The following is a 19,350-nucleotide window of genomic DNA, read 5'->3' as shown; positions in this document are numbered from 1 at the left end:
GAACTCACAGATATCCACCTGCCTCTGCCTCCCGAGTGTTGGGATTAAAGGCGTGTGCCACCACCGTCCGGCTTTCAACTAAACTTTTTATTAGTTTAAATCATATGTAATTTTATATATGGTATCTATTAATAAAAGAATTGAAATGTTAAGAAGGCTATGTAACAAAATACATGCATTAAATAAGATGATGATTTGATTTTGGAGATGACAAAATAATGTACTACTTTATGGTAGAGATGCTTTAGAGAAGCTAATCAGTGGGCATAAAAAAGAGAAAAATTTTAGTTTCACCTTTAATAAACTTTAATATTAGTTCAATTTCTAAAAAAGGCAACCCAATTTAAAATGAAACTTTGACATTCTATGTCTTCCCATGCCTGCAATGTAGTGTGTGTGTGTGAGAGAGAGAGAGATAGAGACTGTAGTGAATGTATACGTGTTTTATAAGCACATATATACATGGAGTACAAAGCTATATTGTTTCATCTCTCAGGTCACTGCGCCTGTTTCAGCTTCCTTAATAACATAGACTACATACATGATAGAATTAAAGTGCACCATGTTTTTAGAAATCTCTCAGTATACTTTTTCATATTAGTTAGTAAGATAGTGAAAGATATGTGTAGGAAATAGTAGATTTAAAGGAATATCTCCCTCATAAACCTAGGCAATGTTTAGATGCAGATTTTGCTAATTCATGATTTCTTGTTAAAATATATTTTTAATTTCCCTGCAAATGATGATGGGCTGGTTTCTCTCAGTCTTTGAGTCTCTCACTTATCTCAATTATTTGTGACTTTCATTCTCCAAGTGGAAATTCTGTTTCTAAGGGGACACACATTGGAGTTATTTTTATCAGAAACATCCAAAAGTGCTAAAAAGCATCACTATCATAAAGTGTGTAATTTTTATTTTACAATATTTTATTAATTCTTTGAGAATTAATGTATGTACACAATGCATTTTGATAATGCTCATCCCTCTAACTTCTCAATCTTCCATAGGTATTCCCTCTCACTCCTCCCAGATCCATTCACCATCCCAACCCCCTCTCAACTTCATGTCTTCTTTAAAAACAGATTTTTATTTTTATTTGAGGATTCTATACATGGGAACACTGTATTTGCATTATTTCCACCCTTCACCTTCCAGTCCCTCCTGTGTCTCTCCAACTACCCCCTTCTGAGTTACGACCACATCTACACACACACACACACACACACACACACACACACACATAGAGAGAGAGAGTACACATATATACATACACTTCTGACTGAATCTAATTACTGCTACTCTTTTTTGCTTGTGCTTTGGATTCAGTGCTTAGGGTTGGGATCTCATCCCTGAAAACAGAAGAAAATGAATACATACACAAATATTGGTTCTCTCTACCTCAGCAGTCATTGACTGCTTGAGGCTCTTCATCTACAGGAGGGTGAAAAAATATTCCTTTATCCAAGTTTGAATGTTTACACCTGTTGTCTTTTCAGGCGGTGATGTGCTGGCAGATATTTTGTTGAGAATTCCTGAGAATGACTTGCCAGTCCAGTGCAAAGACTGTATAGAACAGCTACTGCCCTTATCCTCATTCACTTATAATCCTTTCACCCTTTTTCTATGATGTTCCCAAAGCTTGAGCTGTAGTAGTTGCGTCACCAATGTCCCATTTGATTCTGGGAACCCTATGGTCACTTATTCTCTGCATTTTGACCAGTTGTGTGGATCTTTCTATAAATATCCATCTCCCTCAACAAGTGTCGAGAACCAGCCTTGACAAATTACCACTTGCCAGGGTCGGGGCATGGGGACTAGAAATACAAGTAAAGAGTATGAAGACATGAAAACAGTAAGACAGAAAACATAGAATATTACTGGTAGAGAGTTCCAGTGAATACTGAAATTACCCACATTTAATTATTTAATTTCCAATTGCTTAAAATACCCCTGACCCCAAAAGGAAGGAGTAAAATAAAAAAAAAAAAACACTGCATTAACATGATAAAGGAAATGAAGAGGCCAGTTGAAGTTTGTGGGCTACATCCATAGCTGTTAGATAGAACAAAACTAGTCACGCTCACACTTGAGACCAAGACATTCTGTAGGCGAACCACTCTCTGGGTGGAATGCAATGTTATCTCCTTGAGGGAACTGGAGCCTTAGTTGAATCCTTAGATTTTTGTTTGAGATGAAACACGCCTGTGTCTGTAAACCTGAAATACAAGGTCTGGATATTAGCCACACCTGTTGACAATAACCTTGAGAAAGCAGAACTCTCTGGTCTAAATCTAGGTGGGACCTTTGTTTGGGGTAGAAACACAATAACCTTGAAGGACTAGAGGTAAGTTTCAACTCTCTGACCTTTGGTCAGGGTGAAAATAGGCTCTCATTTTTGAGCCTCCACAAACAAGAAGCTTTTTTGATGAGAGGTGAGAATTGCGATTATTCATGGGTATAAGAATAAGTGTTTTGAAATTAGTTGGAAACTGTATCATGTTGGTTATACAGTAGTTCTAGGTTTTTTTCTAGGGCCCATGGTCATTTTAGCTATGAGTTTGTAAATTTGTTGATTGTACCAGGCAGGAATTCCCTCCAGTTGAGCAGGCAAAGACAGTTGTTGGTTGCATTAAAGATGCAAGTGCCACTATTGTGCTGCTAGGTGTACTTTTGAGGTCTTGAAATGCTTGAGGTTCTCAATCTTTAGAGGTGGCTAGCACTGTTGATAGCTTTTTTCACTTGACAGCTTCCATAGCACCTTCCAAGAATTGTATGAGCTAGCCCTCAGGCAGGAGACTTCCAGATCAGTCCCAGCTTGATTTCTCCAACTCCTGTGCCTGAAGTATGAAGTATCTTCAGCAATAAGATCTTACCTTGATGTGTTGTCAGGCAACCAAGAACAACAGCAACAGTTTATTTATTTTGGTGTATGTGCACCTTGTAGTCTACCCTGATCAACAGCTTGGAGGGAAGTTTTTCTTGACTGACACTGTGTTTTTGTTAGATATTCTATAGCTCTGTATCTATATGGTGTGTGTGTGTGTGTGTGTGTGTGTGTGTGTGTGTGTGTGTGTATTATCCCACTGTGTGGGCATAACTGCATTAAAACTGTGTATATAAGCTATAAATGTATTTTAAAGTTGGCATATAAAATAATATGTTTCCCTATGACTTTCCTAAACATCCTTAGTGTTATTTTTCCTGTTTTCTTTCATCCTATTATTCTCTTATTTCTTCCCAGTTAAGAATCCCCCCATTTCCCAGTATTCTCTTTCTTAACTCCTTTTTCCCCCACCTCTCTAGAGTTCTTCCCCCTCCCCCAATGGTCCTTTTCTCCTTTCCTGGTTTATGTAGTTACTCCAAGCTACACAAAAACCTAAAGATTCCGATCTAGGATCTGCAAATAAAAGATAATCTAACACATTTGTCTTTCTGGGCCTTGATTACTTTATTCTAAACATTCTTTTTAAGTTCCATCCATTTATGTGCAAATTTTATTCTTTACAGCTGAATAGAATCCCAGTTTGTATATATCCCACATTTTCATTATCCACTCATCAGCTGACAGCTTTGTAGGCTGGTTACGTTTCTATTCTCTTGAGAGTAAAGCAGCATAGGCACTGAACACAAATGTGCAAGCACCAGGGATCATGAGGTGTTGCCTTTCAGGCACCATCTGAAAGCCTTGTGAGATGTGATCACTGGTTTATATTTTGATCCCCATGAACACAGCTTTGCTTTAGTCATTTTCTCTTGCTGTTGTTGCTGAAATGACACTTGTTTTCTCTTTGATTTTAAATAGGAAATAAAAGGAGACACAACTCATTTTTTCTCAGTTCCATTAATTTCCATCTGCTTTTGGAAATGAGAAAAAAACCACTAATTTATTTCCAATGATGATAATAGAGAGACTTTGTGTATACTGTTTACTTCCTTGTTGACAACTATGCTTTTGAGTGGTGATTGTTCTATTCCTTTGACAAATGTACTTTGTAATATTATTTAATGTTGTAAGGAAAACAAGCTGTGATTTCTAGTGCCACAGGTTCAATTCAGTACATAAAACAACATACCTGTTCATTTGTACAATTTATTGGTACATATTCATTGTACATACAGATGAATTTCATAATGATACTTGTATAAAAGTAGGCCATAATTGTATTTTGAAAATACTCTCTCCTCCCTTTTCTTTCTGCTCCCCCATTGAGTCAATGCTCATTCTTTCAGATTTGTTTTTAGTTTCATGTCCTATATACACACATCATTTTATATATCTACACAAATATATTCACAAACAAAAGAAAACATGATCATTCTATTTCTGAGATTGACTTATTTAGTTTAACAGTCTATTTTCCAGTTGTATTAATTTTCCTATTAATGACGTATCTTCATCATTTTCTACAGATTAATGAAGATTTCTCCCTTCCTCCTTCATCTCATATATATCAATCATATTATCTTTATCCATTCATAGGCATATTCCTTATCTTTGCTATTGTAAATAGGGATTCAATAAATAGATGTACAATTATCTCCATGGTATGCTCATTTTGTCATTCTAAAAAGCACAAATCATAGGAAGTAAGTTAAACATTCTTAAACATTAGAGGAGTACAATTTGGAAGAATGGGGTTTCACTTCACCCAGTCAGAATGGCTGATACTAGAAAACAAGTAGCAAATGTGTAAGAGGCCGCGGGGAATCCTTGTATGCTTTTGGTGAGCATGTAAATTAGTGTAGGCACTATGGAAATCAGTACAGAGGTTCCTCAAAAAATGAAATTTAACTATTAGATGACCTTTCTCTGCCACTCTTGGGTATACCTAAAAAACACAGCCACAATTTTTATCTTAGATATAAATTTTATATTTAAAATTAAGTTCTCGGGTGTAAGACAGTTCAATAGTTTTATAATTCCAATAAGGAAAATTTCATTATATAAAATTATATTTAAATATAATTAGCATAAAAGGGTTTAAAATATGTGTCTTTCTGTAACACCCGATTCTGTTACACCCTTGGTACAGTTCGCGGGCCACTGTACTGTCTGGCAAGGGCCTGGAGATTGAAAGAACACACAAGGAGACCAGGGTCATTCAATAGGAGCTCAGCCGAAAGCCCCAGGCCCGTTTATTCAGACTTGGGGAAGTCCTTATCTACCTAACTGCTGCACAAGGACCTCCGCACAGGTGGGAAATTGCCATATTAACAATGGAGTCAATGCCCTACTGCTAATCACCAGGCGGGGCAGGGGAAGTGCAGGAACAAACAGAATGCTTGTCAGCTAACCAGAAACTGTCCTCACAGATGCACCCCAGGAACAAGGGTAGACCTGGGCCCTACATCTTTCTGTTACCCTAACTTCTTTACTCAACAATCTAGTATTTATCTTAGGTGAAGCAAATGAATTCATAAGATTTCTTCATTGATGTATACTTGGGTGGAGTACACGTTCACTTCGTTGGTGTATACTTGGGTGGAGTACATGTTCACTCTTTTATCCTCTAACTCTGATAAGGGCATGGATATTGAAGATGATTTGGATGTGCATCAGGATAATTTACATCCAAATCCTGATGTTGTAAATTATCATAATTTGCTTATCAGCAAACTTTTCAGCCTGAGTCTCTGTTTCTCCCTTATAAAGTTTGGTTGTGGTATATGGCAGCCCAGAACTCTTTTAATTTTAACACTTTCAATTAAATTTATGTCTTAGAAGTCAATCTGTGTTCAGAGAAAACTGGTCTTTCTACTATTCAGCTTCATTGCTGGGGAGAAAAATTAGCAAGTTTTCCAACAGTTTCAAAACTCTTGCCTGTGATTTGGATTATAAATGCTCAAATCTGTGGGAATTTGTCCTTCACTTTACAAATAAGAAATCCAAAAACCAAAAGAATTGAATAAACTTAATGGCATTAATTCAAGAAGGAACTCAGTTTTTAAAATGTATTTTTAAATTTATTTTTTTAATTTTCATTTTATGTGCGTGAATGTTTGTGTGTACCTGGTACCCATGCACACAAGAAGAGGCCATTGGATCTCATGTGGCTGGAGTTACAGATGGTTATGAAGCTGCTCTATGGCTGCCAGCACTAAACCAGGGTCATTTTTAATTGCTGAACCATTCTGAGGAAGCTAGCTTTAAATATAGGTCTGGCCACATGGCCAAAAGTGGTCAAGCAGATTCTTGTCTTTGAAGACTTAACAGTTAGTCAGGTGGCTGTCCAGACAGACAGGGAAGTTTTGCCCTGTTTCCTGACACCACATAACTAGACTTTTACTGGCCATGTTATTCCTTTCTTGATATCTGTTTGAGTCATGGCACAGTTCACAGAAAAATCTTTCTTCTGAGAGCCAGGCGGAATCCATGAGTCTGGGGTTCTTCCCAGATCTGGTAGAGTTACAGGATAAACTGTTTCTGAGTCTCAGTTCTACCAAATGAAAAGCTGAAGATGTGGATCGCTTCAGGATCACCCCAGCTTTTACTCTCAACTTCTTTGATATCTTTGGATGAGAGAAACGACAGAGCACAGGGGAGCTCTGAGTTTTCACACTTTCGTTGCTCTGGCCAGCTCCCCATGCTGTCCTAGCCAGGCTCAAGGGACCCTTAAGAGACAGCTTCATAGATCCCAGAGCAGGAAGTGAATCTAGACTAACACATAATGACGAGCAGAGCTGTGTGTGAGGATGTAGAGTATTTGTTTGGCGTTGCTCCTCTGGGCAAGCATCTTGACCACCTCTTTTCTCATAGCTACTAGATATACCCTGAAGATGAAAGTGAGGACCTTAGCCCTTCTCTCACAGGGATGCTCAGGGACTGCTTTCCTAACTCTGGGATCCTGATCTACCCTGAAGATGTAAGTGAGATTGTAGCCCTTCTCTCACAGGGATGCCCAGGGACAGCTTTCCCAACTCTCGGATTATGATCTACACTGAAGATGTAAATCGGGACCTTAGCCCTTCTTTCACAGGGATTCTCGGGGTCTGGATTCTGAAGTGACTAGCACACAGATTTCAGGAAAGGCTGTCAGTTCAGCATCTAGCTCTAAGAGATTGCGACCCCACTATTCTGTCCTGATTTTCCATTTACAGTACAGGTTCTGGCATGGCGCCTCAGAGAGGCATCTAATTTGAGTGTTGGGCATAAACAGTTTTGATTGGGATCAGTGTTTCAGTGTGAATAACTCCATTATTCTTATTAGGTGATTAGACATGAATGCTACAAAAGAAGAGAGCCTTTGTTTGGGAAACTGGTTGGAATTAGGATAATAGTTTGGAGACAAGACCAGGTATTCTAACTCTCCAAGAATCTGTTTTCATTGCTACTTCATTATCTGTATTTTTTCAGCATGTGACTTGCACTGGAGACCCGAATATTCACATTAAGTGATCTATTTTGTATTAATTTTCATATTATTTAAATGTAGAAACAATTTAATAGAAATTTAAATTTACAGTTGATATTTGGGTCAGATTAATTTACTTGTATCAAGAATTTTACACTTAAAATGTAGGTGTTAATATATTGCTATTAAAGCAGTTTATCAATTTAATAATATTTTCACAAGTTTAAAACTAGAACTAGTAATCTCTGAATCCTAATTCGGGGATTTGTACATCAATTTACCTGCCTAAGCAGTGAGGATAAAATGAATGGAATGGAGATGGGACACAGTGTGGCTGGCAAAAACAAGCCACCAAGCCTGATAGCCTGAGCTTGGCTCTGGGATCCACATGGTAGAAGGGGAGAAACAACTTCTGCAAGTAGTCTACTGATTTTCACATATGTCGTGGAGCATGCTTTTCTATTGAATAGATGAACACAAATGTGATATAATTGGAAAATAAAAAAAATGTGGGTGATGATGGAGTTCACGATTTCCTAAAGGAGAAAGACACTAATCAAAGAACCACATGTCTGTCACTGTAATTACCTAGGATAAAAACAGTGAATAAAATATGGTTAAGCAAGAGCCAAATGCTGAAAGTGTGCCAGTCAATGAATAGATAAAGGAAATGTGACAAATATATAATATGTGAGTGTACTCACATACATGTGTGTACTTGTGCATATAAGCACAAATTTTATTATTCTATGAGGAAAAATAAAGTTAAGTCATTTTCAAGAAAATATATGTACTAAATACAATTATATTAAGTGAAATAAGCCACACAGGGCAAGGAAAATATTACATTATCTTTTTTAGTGGATTCCTTAGCCCATCTTGCAGGCTTTCAGATGCAACTGCTATGAATGTGGCCTGAACAGCATTTGTAAGTCCTTCAAATCAATGCAGCATACAGTTCAGTTTGAGAATATTTGACCCAAGGAAACATATACATACAGGAAACAAAATCAAAAGGAACCAGGAGTGGCAGAGAGTGAGGATATTGAATTTCAGTGAATAAATGAGGGGCTCAAACAACAGAGAGAAGATGAGTTACTGGGATATTTGAATTCAGGAGAAAGACAGACAGCTTAGAATCTAGCTAAAAAGTGTCATAACTTTCATAGAAGAAAATAATTCAACCTTAATGTATTAAGAACTGAATTCATTGAGCACTTGTTGTATAATAATGTCTAAAAACCAGAAGCAAAAAAGGCCAGGTCACACAGATGTAAGCATCTATAAATAACCTGGCATAGGCAGAATAAAGAATAATGTTTTAAAAAGAGTCAAGTGAAGACTCCTCAGAAAGGGAAAAGTTCTTTCTACATCCTTCCTGGTGTTTGGTGTTGGAATCTAGGCATCATTTCCCTCCTATCCTGAGACACTTGCTGGCCCACCTCTTCACTTTTTCCATGCCCTGATCTCACTTCACTCTGGTCTATCTCCCTACAGTTGTTAGGTAGCTACTCAGCAATCCTGATGAGGAGCTTCCAGACTAACACCTCAAGCACCATTAGCTTCATACTCACGGGCTTTCCAGAGATGGAGAGTCTGGAGCACTGGCTAAGTGGCCTCCTGCTGCTTCTGTATGCTATCTCCATTGTAGGCAATATCCTCATTCTCTTCATCATAAAGGAGGAACAGAGCTTGCACCAGCCAATGTACTACTTCCTGTCCCTCCTATCTGTCAATGACTTGGGGGTGTCCTTTTCTACTTTGCCCACGGTGCTGGCTTCTATGTGTTTCCATGTTCCAGAGATTGCCTTTGATGCCTGCTTGGCCCAGATGTTCTTCATACACTTTTTTTCCTGGACAGAGTCTGGGATTCTGCTGGCCATGAGTTTTGACAGGTATGTGGCCATCTGTAACCCTTTGCACTATTCCTCAGTGCTCACTGACGCTCGTGTGGCCCACATGGGTATGTCTATTGTTGTACGCAGCTTCTGCATGGTCTTTCCACTTCCTTTCCTACTGAAGAGGCTGCCCTTCTGTAAGGCCAATGTTCTGACTCATTCCTACTGCTTGCACCCAGACCTGATACGCCTACCCTGTGGAGATACGACCATCAATAGCATGTATGGGCTGTTTATTGTCATCTCTGCCTTTGGTATAGATTCTGTGCTCATCCTTCTCTCCTATGTGCTCATTCTGCGCTCTGTGCTGGCCATTGCCTCCCGAGAAGAGAGACTCAAGACACTCAACACATGTGTGTCACACATCTCTGCTGTGCTCATCTTCTATGTGCCCATGATTAGTGTGTCAATGGTCCACAGATTTGTAAAGCATGCCCCAGAGTATGTGCACAAGTTCACATCCCTGGTATATCTCTTTGTGCCTCCAATGCTCAATCCTATTATCTATTCCATCAAGACAAAGGAGATTCGCAGGAGGCTGCACAAGATGCTGTCAGGCACCAAGTTCTGATTGGAGATGCACTTTATGGAACACTACATAGCTTAGACATTTTTGTTGATGTTTGAATATATCAAGATAGTCTGTGGACCTTTAAATATGTATATTTTTAGCTACATTTGGGAGTATGCATTGCTTATAAGATATAGCCTAGACTCAATCTGCAACTCAAAACACCATGTGACTAACTAATTAGGGCATAGTTTGCTGCAAATTAATTCTCTCCAATTAAACAAGAAAAAGGCTCTTGAATTCGATCTTGTTTGGTTCCAATATACCACTAATACCTAAATTTTCAAGTATTATAAAAGTAAATTCACTCATATATATAATGTATATATACATACATATACATATCTGATGTTATCTGGTAAAAGAAGAACAGTTTGGGATATCTTTAAACTTCAAACTTTTGAGTTATATAGTAGCTATTTGATCATGGTGACATGTGCTGTCATCACTCAAGCACAACTAAGGGAAAGATTAACTTTCTCCTAAGAAGCTAATAGGAACACTGAGTGGAAGATGAACTGATATTAGTGACTAGTGTATGGGGAAGTTCCCTTCATAAGCCACGGCAGTGTGGTCTATAAGCCATGACAGTGTGGTCTACAGTCTACTGCTGTATGTGTTTATGTTCTACAATGAGTAGGGCCTCCCAAAGACCACAACAGAGACAAGATAGATGCCAGGGAAATCACAGGATCACAGCTGTGAAAAGTCTGAAGCCTTCTAAGATTCACAAATGTGAGCACAATCCATATGACACAGGTACTGGTAGAATTAAGTACAGTGGGCTGGAGACTTCCACCAAATAGTAAACAGGGGATCTTGTAAGTCAAACTTGTAGGAGAGCAATGGAGAAATCAGATACTTTTGGCAGAAGTCTTTAAAAAGTGGTATCTCTTTACATTTTCCTGGTAAGACTGTGAAATAAGTTTTAGAAAGCAAAGCTATGTGGGCAAAGTAACAGGACAGTGACCTACACAAAAGAGAGCATACACTTGCATTGCCCCTAAAGGCCCTTTTTGAATGCAAATTAAGTGAGAGAAATGTAAAATAAAAACCTACATATGACACAATGAAGGTAACAGAGATATAGATATGCTTATTTCCAACTATAGGAAAATATATTTCAAGAAGGAATTTGAGTAGAAGGATTTGCTACAGATTGGTAAAACAAGGAGAGAAGCTTACTGGTTTCAAAGTCTGAGACATGAGATGTCTAAGTACTGTCATCATTGCTCCAAGTCTTTGCCAATTTCAAAGATGCTTATCAAATGAGCTCTTTCAAAAGAATGCACACTAAACCTGAAGTAAAGCATATTAAGTGAAAGAAAGAGGGCTCTGTGCAAGATAAAGAAGGCTCCGAAAGAGAAGAGTATAGGGAGTAAGGTAGAAAGAGTGCTATAGTTTTGCAAGATGAAGGCTGGCTTGGAAGCAACACCTGGAGATTAGGCTGGAGCAGAGATGAGGTGGAGCATCCTCCAGAGCACAGAACACATTCAGCTTGGAATCAGAAACATGCTACAGAAGAAACGGAAAACAAAACCAGCCAAAATTCTTCTTTCCCAAGAAACTTTTGGGTCATTGCAGAAGCCAACTTTCTTAGTATTTGGAGAGAAAGAGGGAAAGAGAAGGCAACTCTATACCCATATATATGCATATATATACAGATTTGCATATATATACATTTGCATATATACATGCAAATATGCAAAATGCCAAGGATGACAATGAACTCTTGGCTTTTAATTCATACTAGCAGGGTTGGTGTTCTCTCTCTTTCTTTCTGAAATTATGAACCATAGTTCTTACTTCAGTATTTTTCAGATTTCTAAAGTTGAAATTTGTGACAAGCATGATGGTTTAGTAGGTAGAGGAGCTTGCACAGAGACCTGATGACCTGGGTACAATACCTGTATCCAACAAAGTTTGGTAGACAGAACCAATTTCTGAGAGTTGTCTTCTGGCCTTTGTTTGCTCACCATGGCACTGATATGCTTGTGCTCACACACACATATACACACAAAATAAATACATAAATACAGGGAAAATAATTGAAGCTCAAGTTTATCTATGCAACTTAGTTATATAATAGGACATAAGAATGCTAAGTGAGTACTTGATTATATTTTTATATGGGAAAAACTGTATCCATATTGAGTGTGGAAAGTATTTGCCATTTATACTAACAAATATGTATTCTGCTTTACTATTCCTTATCAAATAAAAATCTACTCCATAAATTAGTAATTTTTTCCTGAATTAATATATTTTCTATTACTAGCAAAATAAATATTTTATGTAGTGTGTCAACCTCTAAATAATTTAAGAACCATTAATAATATTTAACTGAGAAGCTTCATTATTTTGAAAAAGTTTATGTCTGATAATAAATAAAAAAAGCATTGTCCAATTTGTATCTGTTTTATTTCCAATAACTCTTTTCTATAATTGGAAACATTTATATTATTTGTAAAAGGTTTTGTAGACATTTGGATTCTAAATACTAAGCTGTATTTCTTGTGAAGTATAATGATATATCTCCATTTTTGTTGAATAATTTTTGCATGAAATATTTCCAATCTACTATTTGTCACTCACTTTGGATATATCTAAACAGAAATTTGTTTATTTTTTAAAAAGATTTTTCTTACTTTTCTATATCTTCAAAAATTGGCTTTGTGTTAAGTTGTGTTCAGTATAGAAAAAGCCATTGGCCATGTGTTAAGCTTTAACTTTGTCAGTGTTTGAGGATCAGCTCATCTCAGTGAACAATAATAATAAGAACTGGATGTCAAGACCATAAAGACTGTGATGTAGATCAGGAGCAGAGTTCTCATCTAGCATGGACCAGGCCCTGGGTTCAATCTCCAACACCCAGGAATCTTGTTTCTTTCCACTTGCATTTATCTTTAATATATAGTTTTGTGGTATTCAGTCTTTGTTATTCCTTCACATAATGTCTATGGAGACTTACTTCACCAGTGACATCATTTCGCTGCAGTTACTCCCAAATACCATATGTTCTTGCCTTATGCGGAATTTGAGGAAGTGACTTGGATGTAGCCCCCTCATTACTAGAAGTTGTGAAGGGGAGGGTGGGTAAAAGGCATACAGCAGGAATGCACTAAAATATCACACCACATTGTATTACTATGTATAATTAGCATTTGTTAATAAAAAGAGGAACATAAAAGAAAAGAAGAAATGTGTATGTAGATAAATAACTAAGCACTGGAGTAGTTGACAGACTGCATTCTTCCTGTAACCCTTTATATAGGGTCCTGCCCACCCTCCAATGACTGAGTCATATTGTCACAGTCTTCACACCCAACCTGGTACATTGTAGGTTTCGGGAAATATTATTGAGTGAATAAGTAATAGATGAGCTGTTGTATTCCTTTAAATGAAAGAACAAAGTTCATAAACAGTGTACTTTACCCTCAGAATCCATTCCCCAGTCTCCATAGTGCTTTAATGCTGAGGTTACATGCGGGCTGATAATTAATTTCTGTGCTAGAAAGAATGAGCACTGAAAAATCCTTTAGACAGAATTTTCTGAGCAACATGCTGGAAGCAAATGATGTAACATTCAGGTTGTCTGCTGCTCAGCTCTGCCTTTTGAACTTGTACTGAGACTCTCTGGACATCTGAGCCTGCCGCCTGCCATGCCCCAGTGTTTGGGTGAGTAACACCTGCATCTAGAGATTAATAGACGTTGTCTTGAGATTCTACTTTACATTTGAAGAGTGTTGGAGGTTTAAGAGAATTGCTATTTAATAGCAAACCTTTAAGTGCTGCCAACTGGAGTGCAAGTTATACAAGTACAGATAAAAATCACCAAATTAAACATTCACTTAAGTATAATTATTTCTTTTATTTTATCACATATATTTGATGAACTAATCCTCTGTATATAATGGAAAGAAAGGACAAAACCTTTTTATTTAATAAATATGAACAAGATGCACAGGCAGCAACAGATAGATCCCTTCACGAAGGTGAAATAGGATGACAGAGGACTCTGAATTCATGACTCAGAAAACATATCCAGTTGGTGATGCAGCAGTGTCCACTTTATGAGGAAATGCCCTTCAGGGGCACCTAACTTAACTTGGAAGATGAACCCGTTGTGTCCTGCTTTGTTTATTACCTTATAAAGCCATGGTAGTGAAGACTGCTTCCAGGCTAGCTTGACTGTGTCTGCAGCAGCAAAGTTGTGGCATCTGAGAAGAGCTAGTCAGATCTGCAAACCACTTCTTGACTCTGCTTCAGGTTACGTAGGAAATGACACCGAGAGTTAGTCACTGTTGGGGCCTGGCATTGTGAGAGTCATTTCTGAAGAATCTCTCCTTCCTTGAAATCCTGTGGAACTCCCTGCAATGTCACTTTGGTTTCTTATGTTCGGTGTTGGCTCTTGTTTATCATAGGACTTTTATGAATCTTAACTATGAGGCACAAAGATCAAGAATCCTGTGCAAACATAATTGCTCCTCCTAGCTTCTGTTCTTATCTACCAACTCAATCCTTGCTATGGAGATGAGATATGTATCCATGAGAAGTCAGGATAGAAGCATGACTCCCACATTTCCACATACTTTCTGTAAATTAGAAACTTGTCTTCTCAATAATCTTAGTGTGAACAATGTCTGATATTTAATTTAAGTTAAAACTATGTCTAATGGGATTTTAAAAAGAAGTAAGTGAATTGTCTTTTAAATATTTTTCCTAGGACTAAACAAGATATTTTGTTATTTCAGTATGGAAATAAATGTTGGGTTCAAAGGAAGCATTGCAGCAAAACAATAAGTATAAAACCCAATGGTGGTTGGCTTAGCTCTGTTTTAGGTTGTAGTTGCAGGGGTGGCCTACCTATGGCTTTGACAATAACTGTATGAATAGTCCCAACATCCAAAATAAAGCAAAACAAAACTCCAGCCTATCCTCTTTGCTACTGAAAAGCATTAGAATTTGTATTTGATGGTGGAGAAAGGAAGGGAAAAAGTGGAGCAGAACCAGAAGCCACGGAGGAGGAGCTTTCTAATCTCTTGCTCCTTGTTTTTGTTTTGTTTTCTCTTAATGTCAGATTGTGGTCAAACAAATGTCTCTCTCTGTGTCTTTGGTTGGCTGCCAGGGAGTGTTTTTCTCATGTTTATTTAGCAATTCCCTTAAGCCTTTTCTTTTTATCGATATCTTTATTTAGAAGTAAAATTCCATGCCATTAATTATCATTTGCATCCTAATGCAAGATAGGAGTTTTTCTATGACTCAGCAAAGTTAGTTTTAAATTTACAATTATATTTGACTCTAAATTAAGTATTCCTATGTATTTTTCCTTTGAAATCATGTTGCTACATTATCCAACAATTCTCTGAAAAGTTAACTTTGCATACCAGCATACAAATGAGTTTCTTGCCGTAGTCATGAACTCTGAGAGCTAGCCCACAAATCCTGACTCTGTCTACACTCTGTGTACACGCTCCTCCCTTTGTACACATCACTCATTTTTGACATTTCCCAGTAGGGTCTTGCATACAAAAGAAAACTTTGTACGAATGGTGTCCTCTGCTGTCCTTGGTCTCTCTAGCTGTTTTCCTGACAAAATAGATTTCATAGTCACCCCACCTATTTTTTTCAGCTGGACATAAGCCCAAGCTTAGTCTGAGGTAATCAAAATTAGATAAGGTATTTCCTAGTGTATGTAAGCTCTGTCACCAAAGAAATGGCACACAAGGAAAATTGTTCTAAAAGAAGGTCAGAAAGAATCATTTTCTACTAGTGAATCATGAATGTTTTATGCTGTGTATCCCAGAGTTTTTTTCTTCTGAGAATCCTAGAACATAGTTTATGACATCTCTTAGCATAGAATTACATGAAAGAAAATTATTATCCCAAGAAAGGAAGAGAAAAGAAAAACCATGACTTCAGTATATCGGCCACCCTATAGAAAAGTTCATGATTCAGAAATCTGTGCTAGCTTTTAGACATAAAGCAAAGAAAAACCATCCTACAGGCCACAATCCCAGAGAACCTAGAGACAAAGAGGACACCAAGAGAAACATACATGGATCTACATAGAAAGGTGGAAAAGACGAGATCTCCTGAGTAAATTGGGAACATGGGGGTCATGGGAGAGGGTAAAGGGGGAGAGGGGAGGTAGAGGGGAGTGGAGAAAACATATTGTTCAATAAAAACAATAAAAAAAGGAATCTGTGATATTGAGCCCCATCTTTCTGGGAAAAAGATAAATGCAGTAGAGAGAAAAGATGTAGAAAGTAACCTAGAAAGTTCTCAGTGTTGTCAGCCGTCAGTTTTTTTGGGTCATCTTTGTTCATTTGTTTTTGTAGTAAGTTCTAAAAGTCTATCAGATTTCACCTTGTGAAGTTAGAGCAGCCTTTGAATGTTTATAGCAATGGTGTTGGGGAAAATCAGGGAGCAATAGTGATTTTATACAATGCAGGTCAGACAGTGAGCTGATTTTATACAATGTAGATCAGACAGTGAACTGATTTTATACAATGTAGATCAGACAGTGAACTGATTTTATACAATGCAGGTCAGACAGCAAGCAGATTTTATATAATGCAGATCAGACAGCGAGCTGATTTTATACAATGCAGATCAGTGAGATGTTAGTCTTTCATTTAGATGTTGCACTTGGGTGGGAAGCAAACATAAATTTAATCTCAAAGATTTATGTAACTCTGAGCAATTCATTCTCTGTGCCTTATGAGATTAATATGAACATTAAGTAAGTCAATGCACACAAAGATTTTAAACTAGAACATGGCACATTTAATGACTCAGTAAAATTGATTGTTACATTAGGAAAATTTGCTATCTTTATAAAAATAATTCTGAGTTTAGGTTAATCTGTAAAACATTACACAACTACTCAGTTGCCTCTAACATTTACCTTTCTGTGGATGACACACACGCTAGCTAAATGCACCATTGCTTTGCACCTTCTTATTTTATGTTTTAAGTTTTGTGTCTTAATTTTCTTGGTCTCATAGCTTTCCATGTTTGCACATCCATATTATACTTATAATGTTGATAATGCTCATGATGAAAATTATGATCATATTGATGACATCATCAGTGAAAACCCATAGGCACTGCAATCATCAGATCCTAAAGAAAGATGTGAAAGTCACAGTTTGGTACGGCGAAACATTCGGAAGATGGCACGGCGTATCTCCTTTGTCTTGGCACTATAAATGAGAGGGTTGAGTACAGGAGGCACAAAGAGGTAGATATTGGACATAAGGACATGGATGTATCGTGGTGCATGCTTTCCAAAGCGGTGTACTGTAGAGACCCCTATCATTGGCACGTAAAATGCAAGTACAGCCAAGATATGCGACACACATGTGTTGAGAGCTTTGAGGCGTTCTTCATGAGAAGCAATGGCTATAACAGAACGCAAAATGAGCACATAGGAGAGGAAGATAAAAAGCAGGTCCACGCCAAAGGTAGACACAAGAACGAAGAGCCCGTAGATACTGTTGATGGTGATGTCAGCACAAGCAAGCTTCATCATGTCTGGGTGCAGGCAGTAGGAGTGGGAAAGAACATTGGATCGGCAGATAGGTAGCCTCTTGATGAGGAAGGGCAAGGGGAAAAGGGTGATGAAGCTTCGAGCAGTCACAGCTACTCCCATTCCAGCAATGAATTCATTGGTGAGCACAGTGGCATAATGTAAGGGATCACATATGGCCACGTAGCGGTCAAAGCTCATGGCCAGAAGAATCCCTGACTCCATCATGGAGAAAGAGTGGACTAAGAACATCTGGACTAGGCAGGCATCAAAAGCAATGCTGCGGGCATCAAAGCAGAAGGTTCTAAGCACAGTGGGCAGTGTGGCCATGGACATGGCCACATCACTGAAAGACAACATGGACAGAAAGTAGTACATGGGAGAATGGAGGCTGGGATCCACTCGCACGGCCTGAAGGATCACAGTGTTTGCCCCAAGGGCCACGGCATACATCACGCAGAGGGGTCCTGCCAGCCAGGGATGGAGGCTCTCCAGACCAGGGATACCAGTCAGGAGGAAGGAAGCAGGGCGAGTGGCATTGAACAGCGCCATAACAGGAAGAATCCAGAATTCGTCTTAGGGTCAGAGCTTCTTGCTTGGGTAATTCCAAGAGCTGCGTTAACTGAAGGACAAGAAATCAGGAATCAAGACACGCAGTGAGGAAGTCTCTACAACTAACAGCTGGTGGACTCATGACTGGTTTGAGACTAATGCAGGCACATTGCCTTTCTTCATATTTTATGATCATCAAGCTACTAATGAGGATAACATTTCCCTGCTTCCTGGATGTGGAAAAACATTGTATATTACTTCAGAAATCTCAGTTAACCATGAGGAACATGTTTCCACCATATTGTTCACATTTTTCATGCAGTTTAGGAGCACCATTTGTGAGAAATATGTAAACAGTAATTCAAAGGAATCGATGTTGCAGAAGAAAATCAAGTATTGGAGTCATCAATAACTCTTGGAAGTGCTTAAATATTTCCTAGAAAACATTGTTTAGTTATCTGTCACTAATTATGGGAAAATTTTCCCAGAGCCACATTTTTTTTACAATTTTGGAAGTTTATGTATTATATTTGTATGTATATGTGTTTGCTTGCATTTGTTTATGTACAACTCGTGTATGCAGGAGTCAATGGAAGCCAGAAGAGGGTGTTAGATACCCTAGAAAGAGTTACAGGGAGTTGTGAACTGAGATATAGGTGCTGGGAACAAAAGCTAGGTCCCTGTAAGAGCAGCTAGTGCTGTTAATGACTAGGCCATCTCTCTAGACTCCAGAGCTAGCATTTATCATGGTGGATACTTGGGAGGTAAGAACAATAAGAGACTGAGGTAACTGACCACATTTGAACATCATTTTTCATTGTCACAGTTACTGAAATGGGATTTTTAAAAATAATAACAGGATTTTTAAAAATTATAATAGAGCATGCTTTGGATGACAAATATAAACTTTTTATTTAAATAAGTTATATTAAATATATAAAAATTTTAATATAATTTGATATATAGAAAAATAGAGCAATAATAAAAAAAAAGAAAAGTACCCATATATTTCTGAAAAGATAAAACAGATTCTATTTCTGGAAAAATTATAAATTCTAAGTGTCCAGTACATACTCATCTTCAGAGTATAGGAGGGCATTGTTCCAAAAAGACACTTCTACACCTTGATATAGTCTTATAGATTCTCAAAATATTTGCTGTTCAAAAGACACGTTCATACCCTTCCACATTAGACTCAGTCCGACTTCCATCTCCAATGAGAACCCATTCTTAACTCTCTTCCTCACAATCTTGTTTTCTTCACACAATGTAGCCCCACATCCTCCTCTATTTCAACATGGATGTGCACACATCTTATCTTGTTTATTATCTCAGTTTACCGATATAGAGGCAGCATTTACATGTGCAAATACATGCATGCATATAGGCAGCATTTACATGTGCAAATACATGCATGCATATAGGCAGCATTTACATGTGCAA

At 37.8% G+C, this 19,350-nt stretch overlaps 2 protein-coding genes across 2 annotated transcripts; one reads left to right on the top strand and one right to left on the bottom strand.

The window, feature by feature from the left end:
- The first annotated feature begins 8,876 nt into the window (after positions 1-8,876).
- LOC101995827 (olfactory receptor 51I2-like) lies at positions 8,877-9,821 on the top strand. The gene has a single exon (XM_005370161.1). The coding sequence runs from the start codon at positions 8,877-8,879 to the stop codon at positions 9,819-9,821; it is 945 nt and encodes a 314-aa protein (XP_005370218.1).
- Positions 9,822-16,968: 7,147 nt separating this feature from the next.
- On the bottom strand, positions 16,969-17,907 carry LOC101995524 (olfactory receptor 51I2). Its single transcript, XM_005370160.2, has one exon. It carries the CDS (start codon positions 17,905-17,907, stop codon positions 16,969-16,971), a length of 939 nt encoding a protein of 312 aa, XP_005370217.1.
- Between the last annotated feature and the right edge of the window lie 1,443 nt (positions 17,908-19,350).

The sequence above is a fragment of the Microtus ochrogaster genome, unplaced genomic scaffold (assembly GCF_000317375.1).
Source record: "Microtus ochrogaster isolate Prairie Vole_2 unplaced genomic scaffold, MicOch1.0 UNK73, whole genome shotgun sequence".
NCBI lineage: Eukaryota > Metazoa > Chordata > Mammalia > Rodentia > Cricetidae > Microtus > Microtus ochrogaster.
Note: the sequence above shows the minus strand (reverse complement) of the source record. Positions and strands in the feature narration are given on the sequence as shown.